The sequence below is a fragment of the Narcine bancroftii genome, chromosome 4 (genome assembly GCF_036971445.1).
Source record: "Narcine bancroftii isolate sNarBan1 chromosome 4, sNarBan1.hap1, whole genome shotgun sequence".
Classification (NCBI taxonomy): Eukaryota; Metazoa; Chordata; class Chondrichthyes; order Torpediniformes; family Narcinidae; genus Narcine; species Narcine bancroftii.
The window spans coordinates 43,536,443-43,550,104 of NC_091472.1; the positions used below are offsets into that span (position 1 = coordinate 43,536,443).

Consider the following 13,662-nt stretch of genomic DNA (forward strand, 5'->3'; position numbering starts at 1 on the left):
AGTACAAAAACGACCATCACAGAAGTAGGGGGCAACCTCTTCAGTTGGTCCATCTACAAACAAAATATAAGAACCGACACTGGCAATAACATATCGATATAAGCTGCACTTGAGGTGGGTGACCGAGGACTTCCTTGATGTAATACACCAGACCGTGTCTCCCACGGACAACTCCCTCGGAATGTCCTCATTATTACAAATCCAATTGTTGGCACCAAAGCAGGTGTTAAGCCAGATCACCAGCAAGATAAAACGGAGAACCTAGAACAAAGAAGCCTGACACATGTCACTCACGATACCGTAAGCATTCAGTGTTTAAACAGACTAAATCATCTTGTCCCTCAATAGCTACCCATCGAGTGTTACCCTGGGCAGGTGTCACTATTTCTTCTTTTACAGGAGGGCCACTACCTGGTGGTGCCACCCATACCTTTTGTCCGGCATTCTCTAGTTCAGGAGTGGGGGGCAATGATTGTTTTTCCTCTGGAGTAGGCTGTAGTTCAGAAGCGTGAAGAAGTCGGTGGAAAGGTGTACCTGCTTTTAAAGGGTGATGATTTAAATAGTCGACTGCCTGCTGCAGCACATGACACCACCCCTTCAGGGTTCCCAGTGGTGTTAACAAACGAATTTGTTCCTTCAGTAAGCCATTCATTTGTTCAACTAACCCAGCAGCCTGCAGGTAATAAGGAATATGGTGAACCGTTGTCATTTGCCCAATCACAGATTGCATTCCCGGAGAAGTGTGAGCCATTATCAGACTGAATCTCCTCTGGAACATCATAACAAGAAATTAAATGGTTTAGTCCTTGGATAGTGCTAGTTTGGTCAGCCGTCTTGGTGGGAAAAGCAAAAACCAGGCCCGAAAAGATGTCAACCATTACTAGGACGTAACGTTTACCCATAGAGTCTGGCATAGGGCCTATGTAATCAATTTGCCAAACCGCAGCTGGGCGAGCACCCCATTTTATTTGGCCATGCGGACCAGGAGGAATGACACGGGACTTCACAAGTTGACATTCTGGGCATGTACGCACGACCATGCGGACATCATCCTGATGTACGGGTAAAGCATGTGTATGGGCCCACTTAGCTGATCCCTTCTCCCCCAAATGACCACTCTGTTCATGTGCCCATCGAGCCAGGGGGACATAACGTGCTCAGCCTCTGGACCCCAGGATGTCGCCATCACCCGCAACCATGTCTGCAACAATAAACAACGTGATCAGGTGAATTCTGGCTTCTATAGCGTTATTGATGGGAGCCTTTAACATTCTATGTCCCACATGCTGCAATGGCCTCTGTGACCTCTCCACCACCTTCTCACAGGAGAAGATGATAGTGCAAGAAAGGGGACAATCATGGCAGATAATCAGAAAGATGTGGCAGAGCAGGTTCAATAGATCAATTCCAGCTGTTATTTCTGTACGTTCTTTTCAAGATTCATTTTGTGAACACATAATAATAAAAAAAAATGTAATTACACAAAATTCAGAATTGCCTGCCACAAGTCAAACAATAATTCATCATTAGAATTTCCCAACACTACAAACAATGAGAAAGAAAAGCAAAAGAGAGTCCCTTCAGGGACACTTGAGTGTCCATAGATTCAGTTCCAGCCTCACAGAATCCTGATCAATCCATTGGTAACCCGAGCTCCAGATCCAAACCTCCAATATAATCAGGAGGCTCTCAGTGCCTGAAGCTCTTCAGGAACCCTTCTTGGCCTCAGCACTCTCTCAAATCCCAGTTCCGATTTCTGGTTCCCATGAGCCAGTTTCCAGCAGCCTGAAGATCGGCATGAGTCCTTCGATCACAAGTCGCCAGCAGCACACAGCCCCCTCGCCATGTTCGCCTTCCCTGTCAGGTCATCTCCTAGGCTGCTTATGCACTCTTACATGCCATTACAGTGCCATTGACCTGGGTTCAAATCTAGCACCGTCTGAAAGGGGTTTGTAAGTTCTTCCTGTGACCTCTGTGGGTTTTCCCTGGATGCTCCAGTTTCTTCCCAGACTCCAAAAATATACAGTATTAGAAGGTTAATGGGTGTAATTTGACAGCACTGGTTTCATAGGCTAGAAAAGCCTTCTAACATGTTGTATCTATACATATTTAAATACTAATAGATTTGGTTGATTGAAGTAGACACAGAATTACTGAGTAAAATATCGAATCGGCTACCTATCAAATTTATTTCTCTCTCAGGCAGTTCCTGGGATCAAGGATGATGTGCTTCCACTCCTGCCCAGTGGGTAAGATGACTGATGGGGCTAGTACAGAACCTGCAGCTTGCAGGAGGTAGATATTTGCCCGATAGCTCTCTCCCTCTGCCCTTTACAATTCTGCACCCTAGCAGTCCATGGCCTTGAGGTTTCCAGTGCCCTCCCAAATGTTTCTTCTCCAGTTTGGGAAGTCACAGGCCAGAAATTTCTACAAACTTAAGGAATATGGCACATCTTCAAAGAAAGGCCAAGGATGCCATTTTGCTTGGTATTTGTTTTCTGAGGAGGGTGAGCTCAGAAGAAAGTGTCAATTTTGGAAACCTAGTGTTGAGTATGAGCGCAAGTTTACATTATCACATAAAGATGCACCAAAATTTTTACTTGTTGCTGCCACACAGGTACATGAAAATACACCAAATGTAATAGTATAAATAATAGCAGGCAAACAATGTCCATCATTGCTGACTGAATGTGACTTGAGCTCAATAGTTGGGACCTTAAACCAAGAGAGAATGCTGACGTTGTTTAGTTTATCCTGTCAGTGGATGGGGGGGGGGGGGGGGGGGAAATTGATGGAATTATTCCACTATTGTGAGGTGCTTGTCATGGGTAGTCTCTGCTGCCCAGCAGACCACAAGCTTTGTGCTAGTTGAGGTCTTGATTTTCCACCACTCTTTTCCTGAAACATCAAAGGGTCTCTTGGCTCATTGAATGCGATGGTGAATTTCATCACCTTCTCCAACAGATGTCTTCCAGGATACGAGGCAGCTTGTGTCATGAATGTTTATTGACAAATGATGATGCTGTACATCAGGGACAGGTTGATGGAGGACATTTGCTTAGCAAACATTAGCTTATTTTGGAACTTGCCTTCCAAATATGCCCATTGCAAGTTTCATCTGCATACTGCAACTTCACAACCTCGGGTTAAAGTGGAAATTATATAGATTAAGTTAATTAGTCCATAACTGGACTAATTCCCTTATTCTTTTTGATTTACATTTTAATAACTCTACTGTGGTTTTAATCACATTTAATGCAAATGTTACCACGTTACCACGGTGATGTTTCTATTTGTTGTTTTATTAATCCATGCAAGAGTGTTCATGCATAATCAGTAAATAAGAGTTCAATCATAAAACACAAGTATCTTTCAAGACGCACTCGGACAAAAAAATCTGAAGAATGGTAAGTACATTTTCTGCATACATAACTGCTGTACTAAAGTAAACTAGTGGAGTGCATTGTTCATCTATTCCCTGTTCCAGCATTTGAGTTCAGCTCTAAAAAAGATCTTACTTCCCGCTTTACCAGAATGTTGCCTGGGTTTAAGCATCTGGAGTATGGGGAGAGATTGGACAGATTGGGTCTTTATTCTTTGGAGCGTAGAAGGTTGAGAGGGGATTTGATAGAAGTATTTAAGTTATGAAAGGGATAGACAGAATGGATGTGGATAGACTATTTCCGTTAAGAGGAGGAAAGTTTAAAACAAGAGGACATGAGTTAAGAATTAAGGGGCAGAGGTTTAGAGGTAACATGAGGGGGAACTTCTTTACTCAGAGAGTGGTAGCTGTGTGGAATGATCTTCCGGGAGAAATAGTGGCGGCGGAGTCAATTGTATTATTTAAGAAAAGGTTGGACAGGTATATGGATGAGAAGAAGATGGAGGGTCATGGGCATTGTGCAGGGAGGTGGGATTAGAAAGGGGTGTTTGGTTCGGTGTGGACTAGAAGGGCCTAATGGCCTGTTTCCATGCTGTAATTGTTGCGTTATGCTATGCTTATAAAGATCTTAAATGTGACAGGTTTAAGTGGAATTATCCCAGATTGGGAACAGGAAACCAGCATTTATCAACTGGTTGTTCCTGTACTCAAAAAGGTGAGTTTAATCAGATACTTTGGCCTTTGTTTGAAGGTCATTAGAAAGGATAAGGTGACATAGATAAACCTTTCATTGAGTTGGGTACGTCTCGCAGCAACATTATTTGATGAATAGTTTCATTCAATGCAACAAGGTGCTATTATAGATGCAAATATAATTCTTGAATATCTATGGATAGATAGCAATGCCTGAAGTTGATATTTAAACTGGTTGGGGTCTGCGCACTAGTTGGATACAAGTTAAGGCTTTGTTTCTCACAGTTTTAAAAGGCATAAACAACTCCAGGAACCATTGTTAGCTCAGCACATCTGGTCAATATATGGAATGGCCCACACCTCAAACACAAACATGACGGTATTCCAAAGGAATGGTGCCTAAGAGGCAAGATACAAATATAGTGTCACAGGTTTTATTTAAGCAGCTATTGTAATTCAAATACATAGTAAGTTGTGCAGTTAAACAGTGAAAAAAAATCAACTATTTATTTTATTTACTTTTAGTCACATTTTCCATTCCATTAATTTTGGTTAATGTTATTGGTACAATAACGGGCATTCTTAGTTCACAAAGGACTTTGTAAAGGTGGGAAATGCACGCAATGTACTAAGAGCAACCGAGAGTAGAAATAAGTTAAATTCAAGAGTTTGGTTGATTACTTAGGAATCTGGAGAGTTTCTGAGATGCAAGAATATATTTGCGTTCAAGTTCCTTTGGGGGAAAGGTAAATTGACTATTGATAATAAATTTCACTTTACCATAAATTATAGGATTGGAGAAATATGCTCAAAATTAAAAGAGGTGAAATAAAGAGATAATTTAAATCTGTCCATGTTGTGCAGAAAGCAGTGAATGCTTTGCAAAGGCAATCCTGTCTATGAAAAAATGGGATGCATATTTGAGGGCGAGTTTAGGGATCACAGAGAATTATTGCAGAGGGCTTCTGGGTTCAAGAAGTGGAGGACAAATCTGGTGTGCATAAAAAAATATTTGTAACATCTACTGAGTTAATATGTCTCATCCAAATGAGGAATTGTCATGTAGTGTTACATAAGGATGGGCTAATAACTACAATCATTACCACTGCTGGTTTGTTACTGCTGCTGAGAAAGTAAATATGTGGGCAGCAGGTTAAGGTGGAATTAGACTCATTTGTGATAGCTTCCAAAGGGTAGAAGAGAAAGATGAAAGGTTTATACACACAAAATTCTCTTTGAGCACCATTGATATCGAACTGGACAGTAACAAGAGTTGGTAATTTCAAGAGCAAAGGTTAAAACTGGAATAAAAACAGAAAATAAATTCAATTCATTATAGGTCTTTCCATCCATTCTGATTTGAAGCTGGGTCTCCCTGTCTGTCAAGACGTAACCGCAAAATGTTCTTAATCACTACCTGTTCTGCAATTATTGAAGCGAGGAACCAGAGCATTGCATATTCAAGAGTAATTAGTCCCATAAAGTTCCCCCGGAATGATGAATAATCCCAGGGGCAAGCATTAAATCGTCGCAGAACAAAGCCTGTTGAAAACTCCCAGATATAAGTCCAGAGTGTATAAATAAAGCCCCTTATTAGAATGTTGCATTTAGTTCGAAGGCGAAGGTACATCTTTTCCACAATGAGGATTGATATGCCATAGATGAGAAAGGACCACACACTGGTGACCCCTTGGAATTTCCAGTTCACGTTTTCTACAAAATCCCATCCAGCTGTGAACATTACCTCACAAAAGTAGCCGTGTATGGCATACAAGTACCATCTGGAAAATGTAGTGAGGGCCTCCATGAAGTTCAATAGCTTTCAGATGATAGAACTCTTCTGGAACTGTTTCATCTGTCAGACTGCAAGAGAACATTATCATGTTGAATCCAACCTGAACAGGGTATGCTTGATCTCCAAGAGCAAATGAGTCAAAATTACAAATACACTGACAATTGAGCAGAAACATTGCAAAGGAAGGCAAGCTGCCTTGAAATTGGAATCTGCAAATGGAGCTAAGGAGGCACGAGAGGCAGTGGAGAGCTTTAGAAGTCTGAGGTAGAATGGGACGGGGCAGGTTACCCCAGTCACACCTATCCTGCGATAATGTGAATGCAACAACAATTGTTTTACAGTTATCTATATTAGATCTCCTTCATAGTCCAATTACTTTTGAATTCATTTCTCTTTTAAGATTGTGTTTAAAAATCGAGGAATGGGTTAAATTTAAAATGTAATTTGTAAAATGTTTTCTTGGTTAATATGTGTAGAATTTACTGAAAGAGGTCCAATAAATTTAATTGTTTCTTCTTGTTTTGTACTTAATTACTTTCCTACAGGGTACTGACACATTGTGGGCATTTATGGCTCATTCATTATTTTTGTCTCTCTATGTAATGGCCACATTCATTGGTTTAATTCCAGTCAAAAATTGACCACTGTACCAAATGTGAGATAGTTCCGAAACATTTTCTTGTGCTTTTGTAAATCCAAGACAAAAAGAAAATCCCACTTGAATAATACTCCATCCTTCATTCTAAGTATGCAATCCCTGCACCAGAAGGTGCCCCATGGTTACAGTGCGTAGCAGCCACCAGATGCACAGCAGTTGGTCCCAAAACCTATTCAAACAGCGTCTTGCAAATCTGTACTATCACCAAGAACATTAAGGGAGCAGTTTCTAGTAAACTTTAGTTCCTGCAGTTTTTCTCCTTCACACCACATTGTGATCTGGGAATTTATCACCATTCCTTCAACTTTACTGGGTTTATATCGAGGAACTCCCTACCTGACCCCATGAAGGAGCAAGTTCATCATTTTGACTGCAATAGGTCAAGAAGCTGAGTCACCTTCTCAATTGCCAGTCCAGTTAGGAATGAGGGTGGCAACAAAAATCATAAGCCAAAAATACATTTAAAAAGCAGCATTTCAAATCCCAGTCCAATCCAAGAATATTATTAGCCCAGGAGAAAGCCACCTAGTGTTTCACTGTGCATTTGTGCTGTGAGAAAGAGCTTTATGTATTAATTTACTTTTTAAAAAAAAGTACCAATGTGGATATTTCTACCCTATTATTTATAAAAGAAATCATACTGTTAACTTTTCCCTATGTTCCTCCATTGGAGATGTCCAAGTTACTGAGTTTTTGAGTTATAGACTATGTGATAGTACAGGTTCTATCACCAATGTGTCTATGTACAGATTGTGAGTTGGATGACTGTGATTGGCTGAGAGTGTAGCCACACCTACTGGCAGGTCTTAAAGGGTTGCTCCTAGCCAGACCAGGTCATTCTGGACTGGTCGACCTACATGTGATATGCTCCAGTCTTCTAGTTAATAAAAGCCTTGGTTTGGATCAACAAGCCTTTGATTCATTCGACGCGCTCTAAGCCCAAAGAAATAGGAACATAAATAGGCAATTCAGCCCATCGAGTCTGCCCTACCATTTAATAATGATCTGATCCATTTCCCCACTGAGCCCAACTGCTTGACCTCGACCTTTGATGCCTTGGCTAATCAAGAACCTATCAACCTCTGCCTTAAATACACCCAAAGACCTGGCCTCCACAGCTGTCTGTAGCAAGAAATTCCACAGATTTACCATCCTCTGGCTGAAGAAATTCTTCTGCATCTCTGTTCCAAGTGGATGCCTGTTATTGAGTTAATAAGTTTTCTTAATTTATTTCAGAAAAGAGAAATTTTGGATCCCTCTTTAAACCTCTTTCTCATAGAAGGATGCTTGTTATTTGGAGATTTGCTGGGGAATAATATGAAAACCCAAGCTGACCACAGTCAATACAAATCCAACCTGACCCTAAAGGAATTATAATAATTGTGATAACCCAGTGCTGGGCATGGGGCAGGGAACTGTGCTCTACACAAAACCCTTTAAGACCTGCCAGGAGGCGTGGTCTCAGCCAATCACAGACATCCTACTCTACAATCTGTACATAGACACATTGGTGCACTCCTTTACAATGAGCAAGCCTGGCCCATCCAATACAGACTCAGTAGTTACAAGCCACCTTTGAAATACAATCTAGTTGAAACCTCACATGGACGTTGCACTCACATTAATTTGACTGGTTCTATCAGTTTTACTGGCCTCAGGTTATACTTATTTCTTGTCAGAATCAGTCCTAGAAGCTGCCACATACTAGCTGCATCAATTAAAAAGTTTTTTTTTAAAATAGAACAACTTCTCATTTTTATCTGAAGTTGCTGTTCAAAAAGTATACAATGTTTAGGTTATAATTATCTCATCTATTTTATTCTATCAGATGGTATTTAATTTAAAAGGTCTCTTTATTTTGTCCTTTGCAGGTTACCACAAGCTTACAACATGCCTGGTCAATAGAGGAGATGTACAGTCTGGAAACAGGTCATTCAGACTACTGAACCAACACTGATCATCAACCACAAATTTACACCCAAGCTGCGATAGTTGCATTTTATTCTCCTCACATTCACATTAACTGCCCCTTCCCCCCAGCCAACTCTTACTCACCTACATACTGGAGGTAATTAACAGCAGCCAATTCCCTGGAAAGTGAGAGGAATCTCGAGCATCTGATGATTTGTGCGAACCATTATGGTCACAGGAAGAAGATACACGCCACCCCCCCCCCCCCCCCCACCAGAGCACTCAAAATCAGGTTTGAACATTTCTACGAGTCCTCAGAGGCATTTACGATCAGAATCTTATCTCTTGTGATATCCAGCAGAGGACAGACTGAATGGTCTAGTGGGTAGCTACAATCAGACATTTTGGTACAACTAATTGGGTGGTATGGTTCGTGGAACACTATTACAGAGCCAGCGACCTGGGTTAGAATTTGGCGCTGTCTGTAAGGAGTTTCTCTGTTCCTCCCATGTCTGCATGGGTTTCCTCTGGGTGTTCCGGTTTCCTTCCACCCTTTAAAAACATACGGTATAGGTAATTAGTGTATTTGGGGGTCACGGGATGTGGGCCAGAATGACCTATTACCGTGCTGTATGTCTAAATTTAAAAAAATGTCAGTCTTCATCACATAAGCAGCCTTTGCTCCTCTTATCCCCAGCATGAGCCCACAGACGAGATAACCCCCGTCACCACAGACCTTTCACATTTCTATCCTGCAGTTTTGCACACAGATAATAGGCAACAAACGCACAATTCGATGGTATTCTTTGATGCCGCCTTCTCTAACACTGGCTCCCACAGAATTCAGATCCACCATGCAGGTGTTCTTTTCATAGCACCACATTCAACGTATTATTCAAGTAATACTGTCACCTTTTCTTTTTAAGGGATGGGTTACCTCCGTCAATTATTAACGTGATGTTTATTAACATTGACTTCCCTTTAGCAAACATCAGGTCCCATCACGAGATTACACCAGTCCCAGTGTAAAAGAAGAAAGTCAAACATGCAGTCAAACAATAGACTGTTCATCGGATTTTCACTTTTTTAAAGTTTCATTTTTTAACTGTACCATATTTTAAATAATTGATCAAAATAAATGTTCACAGATTGTGGGGGTTACAAATAGGCAGAAAGTATTTTGGATACAGTATCAATTTTCATTTCCCTTTTCTGTCAGTCCTGACTGATTCTGGGGTGTAGCTGATGCAAGTCATTTGCTATCCTTCATATTCTACAAATGTGAGCCAAGGAAGTGAAGTAGTTCAACTGATTCTCTTCTTTGGCTTGGCTTCGCGGACGAAGATTTATGGAGGAGGTAAAAGTCCATGTCAGCTGCAGGCTCGTTTGTGGCTGACAAGTCCGATGCGGGACAGGCAGACTCATGACAAACAGTCTGATCTTTCCCAAACTCAAAAAGTTCACATCTTTTCAAAAGGAATCTCTGGAAGAAGCGAACATGGCGGAGTATCTGACTCCCTCAGGATTTCTGGAAACTCCAGCCAGTTGTTGTCCATGTTGAAGTGAACTAATTCAGCGCAGATCAGTGGCAGGAGTCATAGAGTCATACAGCGTGGAAACAGGCCCTTCGGCTCACCTTGTCCATGCTGACCAATATATCCTACCTTCCTGTATCTGTCCATATCCCTCTGACTCTACCCTATCCTTGTATCTGTCCACATGTTTCTTAAACACTGCAATAGTGTTCTAGCCTCATCCCAAGCTTTTTACTCAGAATTATTCAGTAATAGCCAAAGCGTTCAAAGTACTAATTTAATCATGCAAGGAGTTCAAACAAACCAATATAACAAAATCCTAATGTTCATTGTCTCGCTGTTGTTGTAAAGGACAAAAAGTCCTTTTTAAACTTGAGAATTCTTGTCACACAACTTTCAAAATAATGCATTTGAAGAAATATTCCTAACAATATAGCTGACATTCCTGTTAACATCTTTGCTTCTAAAATAATAATTTCCATAATTCAACATGTTTAACTTGTTGGATTTATTTCAGTTTTTTTCAGCCTTGGATTAATGCTACGCTTGAGAAATTGGACGGAACATTATTTGTGCCTGAAGTATTGTCACAGGAAAAAGGAAACAGTGCCTCATAGTGTGCCACTAATCCCCAAAGAAAAACTGAATCTGAACAAGCCTGCTCTAAGGAGGCAAATTTGTAATAGAGGACTACTGCTCAGAAACAAGTCCTTTGGCGCATCTGGTCTGTGCCAAACTATCTTTCCGCTTCATCCTATCGACCTCCACCAGAACACAAACCTCCATACCTATCCAACTTCCTCCTAAATGTTGTAATCAAATCCACATCCACCACTTCTGCTGGCAGCGCATACCACACTCGCTTGTGTATGAGTGAAGCAAAAAACACAAAGCTGGAGAAACTCAGAAGGTCAACAGTGTTCTTTATATAGCAAAGGTAAAAATACATTACCGATGTTTTGGGCTTGAGCCCTTCATTAAGGTATGTGAAAATGTCAGTAGGCGTCTGAACAAAAGAGTAGGGGTGTCACAAGGAGAGGAGGTGATAGGTGGAGAGGGAGGGTGGGTATAGCAGTGATCAAGAGGAGGAGGGATGGCTAGGTGAAGGGATGGAGGAGAACTGGAAAAGGGAAGGGAGGAGGGGGAAGTGGAGAGCAGATTAGCAGAAACCGGAAAAGACAATGTTAAATCCATCTGGCTGGAGATGCCCAGACAGAGGTGTTGTTCCTCCAATTTACAGGTGGTCTTGGTGGGACAGTACATAAGGCCATGGACAGACATGTGAGTGTGGCAGAGTGACACAGACCTGAGACGCAGAAATGAGTGAAGCATTTCCCTCAAATTCTTCCCTTGAAACTTTTACCCTTAACCCAGTGTGTTGATGTGATAGAATCAAGGCAAATTTGATGAGAATGTAGGAGAAACAAAAAAAAAACTTAGATAAATGTCCGATTATTGGTAATAGGTAATTGATGATGAGTGCAGAACCCTTCTGTCCCAGTGACTCTTTGTCCACAGAAGTCAACACATTTAAAATGGGAAAGCATCAGAAAGACAAATACAGCTTTTAGATTAATACTAATGGAGAAATATTTTGGAAGTAGTCTGAATTTTGCTGTCACCTGTATTACGCCAGGAGCTTCATAGGGCATGCGAGTACTGATTTCCCAAAATTACAAAAGTATGTCTTGAAGTACAAATTGAGAGATTCCTCAGCTCCAACCTAATTTATAATTCACTCGTATAAATTAAATTCTGTACTGCATTCTCTAAATGAAATAAGGTGCGACCTGTGGCCTACTCTAGAAATAGCTGTCAAACATGCCATCTTTATTGTTTCTCATCTTGTTCATTGTTTTGGGTCAATAAAAGTGACTGTTAATGAAATCATCTATTTTTGAAATTATAGAGGTAACGTGGTTGATTCCTTGACTCGTTACAAAAAATTTTATAACTAATCTTTGAGGATAATATAATTACTGCTTTCCCAATTACCAACAGGCAATGAATGATATTAATTTCTTGCGCTGTCAAATTTGTTGGCCTTATATCATGGATTCAATAAAATTGTTTTTCATGTGCCCATATATCTGCACAAACTAGGGTGCACTTTAATTATTAGGGAAATATAGTGCAAGGATAATGAATAAATTAGTATAGTTCCAGTTATACAGCAGAGTAGCATGGTTGGCGCAATGGTTACTGCAATGTCTTTACAGAACTAGCAATAGGGAGCAGGGTTTGAATACCATTCTGTCTGTAAGGAGTTTGTACATCCTCCTCGTCTGCATGGGTTTTCCCTGGGGGGGGGGTCTGGTTTCCTCCCACCATTTAAAACGTACTGGAGGCGATGGTTAATTTGGGTGTAAATTGGGCGGCATGGACTCGTGGGTCAAAATGGCCTGTTATACCATGCTGTTTGTCTAAACTTAATTTAAAAAAAAATATTGTGTCCATGAATGCACTGACACAGCATATTGACAATGGTTTCTTGTTCTGACTCGATAATTGAATGCAGGCTTAATTTTGACATTTAAGAAAAAAAATGGGCAGGTACATGGATGGGAGGGGTAGGGAGGGATATGGTCTGGGTGCAGATCAGTGGGACTAGAGAAAATTATAGTTTGGCACAGAGTGGAAAAAACAAAGGGCTTATTTCTGTGCTGTCATGTTCTATAGTTATATGGTAAGACAATGGATGGAGAAAGGGAAAGGGAGTATTAGGGGATAGAGAATTCCAGGACACTGTAATCATGGAACATTGTTAATCCAACCATTGGGATGAACTTGAATGTCTTCCAATTGGTAGCAAGGATGACAATAAGACAGTTAGGACAGCTACGTAATAGCAACATCCATTTTTAAATCTCTACCACAATTGCAGTTGTTTGTTTATTGCTTTTACTAGGTTTCCATTCTCCCATTTGTAATATAATTTTTTTTGCATCATCCTTGCTCCACCTATAATTAAACAATCTGTGAAGTTTTCATATTATCTTGTCAGACCAGTTTGTTAACCTAGTTGTTGAATGCTGTATTTGAATGAATTAAATGCCTCCCCGACACTGCTTCTGCGATTAACTCTTTCAATGTTTAAAACTGTCCAATAACTTTGTCTTCGAATGGGAACCTAAATACCAAACATATGTCTCTGGAAGTGGAGATACAAGCCAAGTTCCCACCAAACTCCAGACACTGAATTCCATTGGGCTAAAGGAGTGCTTAATGCAGCTTACTGGTAGCTTTCTCTGCCAAAATTGTGTGACAAATCCATTGTGGTCTGCGTCAACATGAGGCTACATCACATGTTAGCCTCCATTTCTACATGGTGAAGGTGGCAGCTAAAAGGAAGCAAATGATTGGTTTAATCCAGAAACTGGGATTCTCAAGCTGGAGAGCATCAATGCCAAATGAATCAACTTGGATACTTTGCTGAGTGCTGCACGAGGAAACCTCAGCTAATGCTCGGCTGCCATCACATTCTGAAGATATACATCTTAAGGATCTTCAAAAGACCATGCACATTAGCAAGATAAAGATATATAACCATTGTTTAGGGCTTGAACCGTTCATCAAGATATAAACAAAATACAGGCAGGCGCCCAACCAAAATGGTGGGGGAGAGGGCCAGGGGGAGGAAAGGGCAAAGTTCCACAGGCAGGAAGTAAACGATGGAGGGCACACCAGC

General features: G+C 40.8%; 1 protein-coding gene across 1 annotated transcript in view; it reads left to right on the plus strand.

Moving 5' to 3' along the window:
• The window catches only part of haao (3-hydroxyanthranilate 3,4-dioxygenase), an 80,159-nt gene extending 71,711 nt beyond the window's left edge, over positions 1 to 8,448 (plus strand). Inside the window, exon 11 of the mRNA XM_069931133.1 lies at positions 8,400 to 8,448. Coding sequence (XP_069787234.1) covers positions 8,400 to 8,433 — 34 coding nt within the window. The 3' untranslated portion in view covers positions 8,434 to 8,448. The remainder of the gene's footprint in view (positions 1 to 8,399) is intronic.
• Positions 8,449 to 13,662: the final 5,214 nt, after the last annotated feature.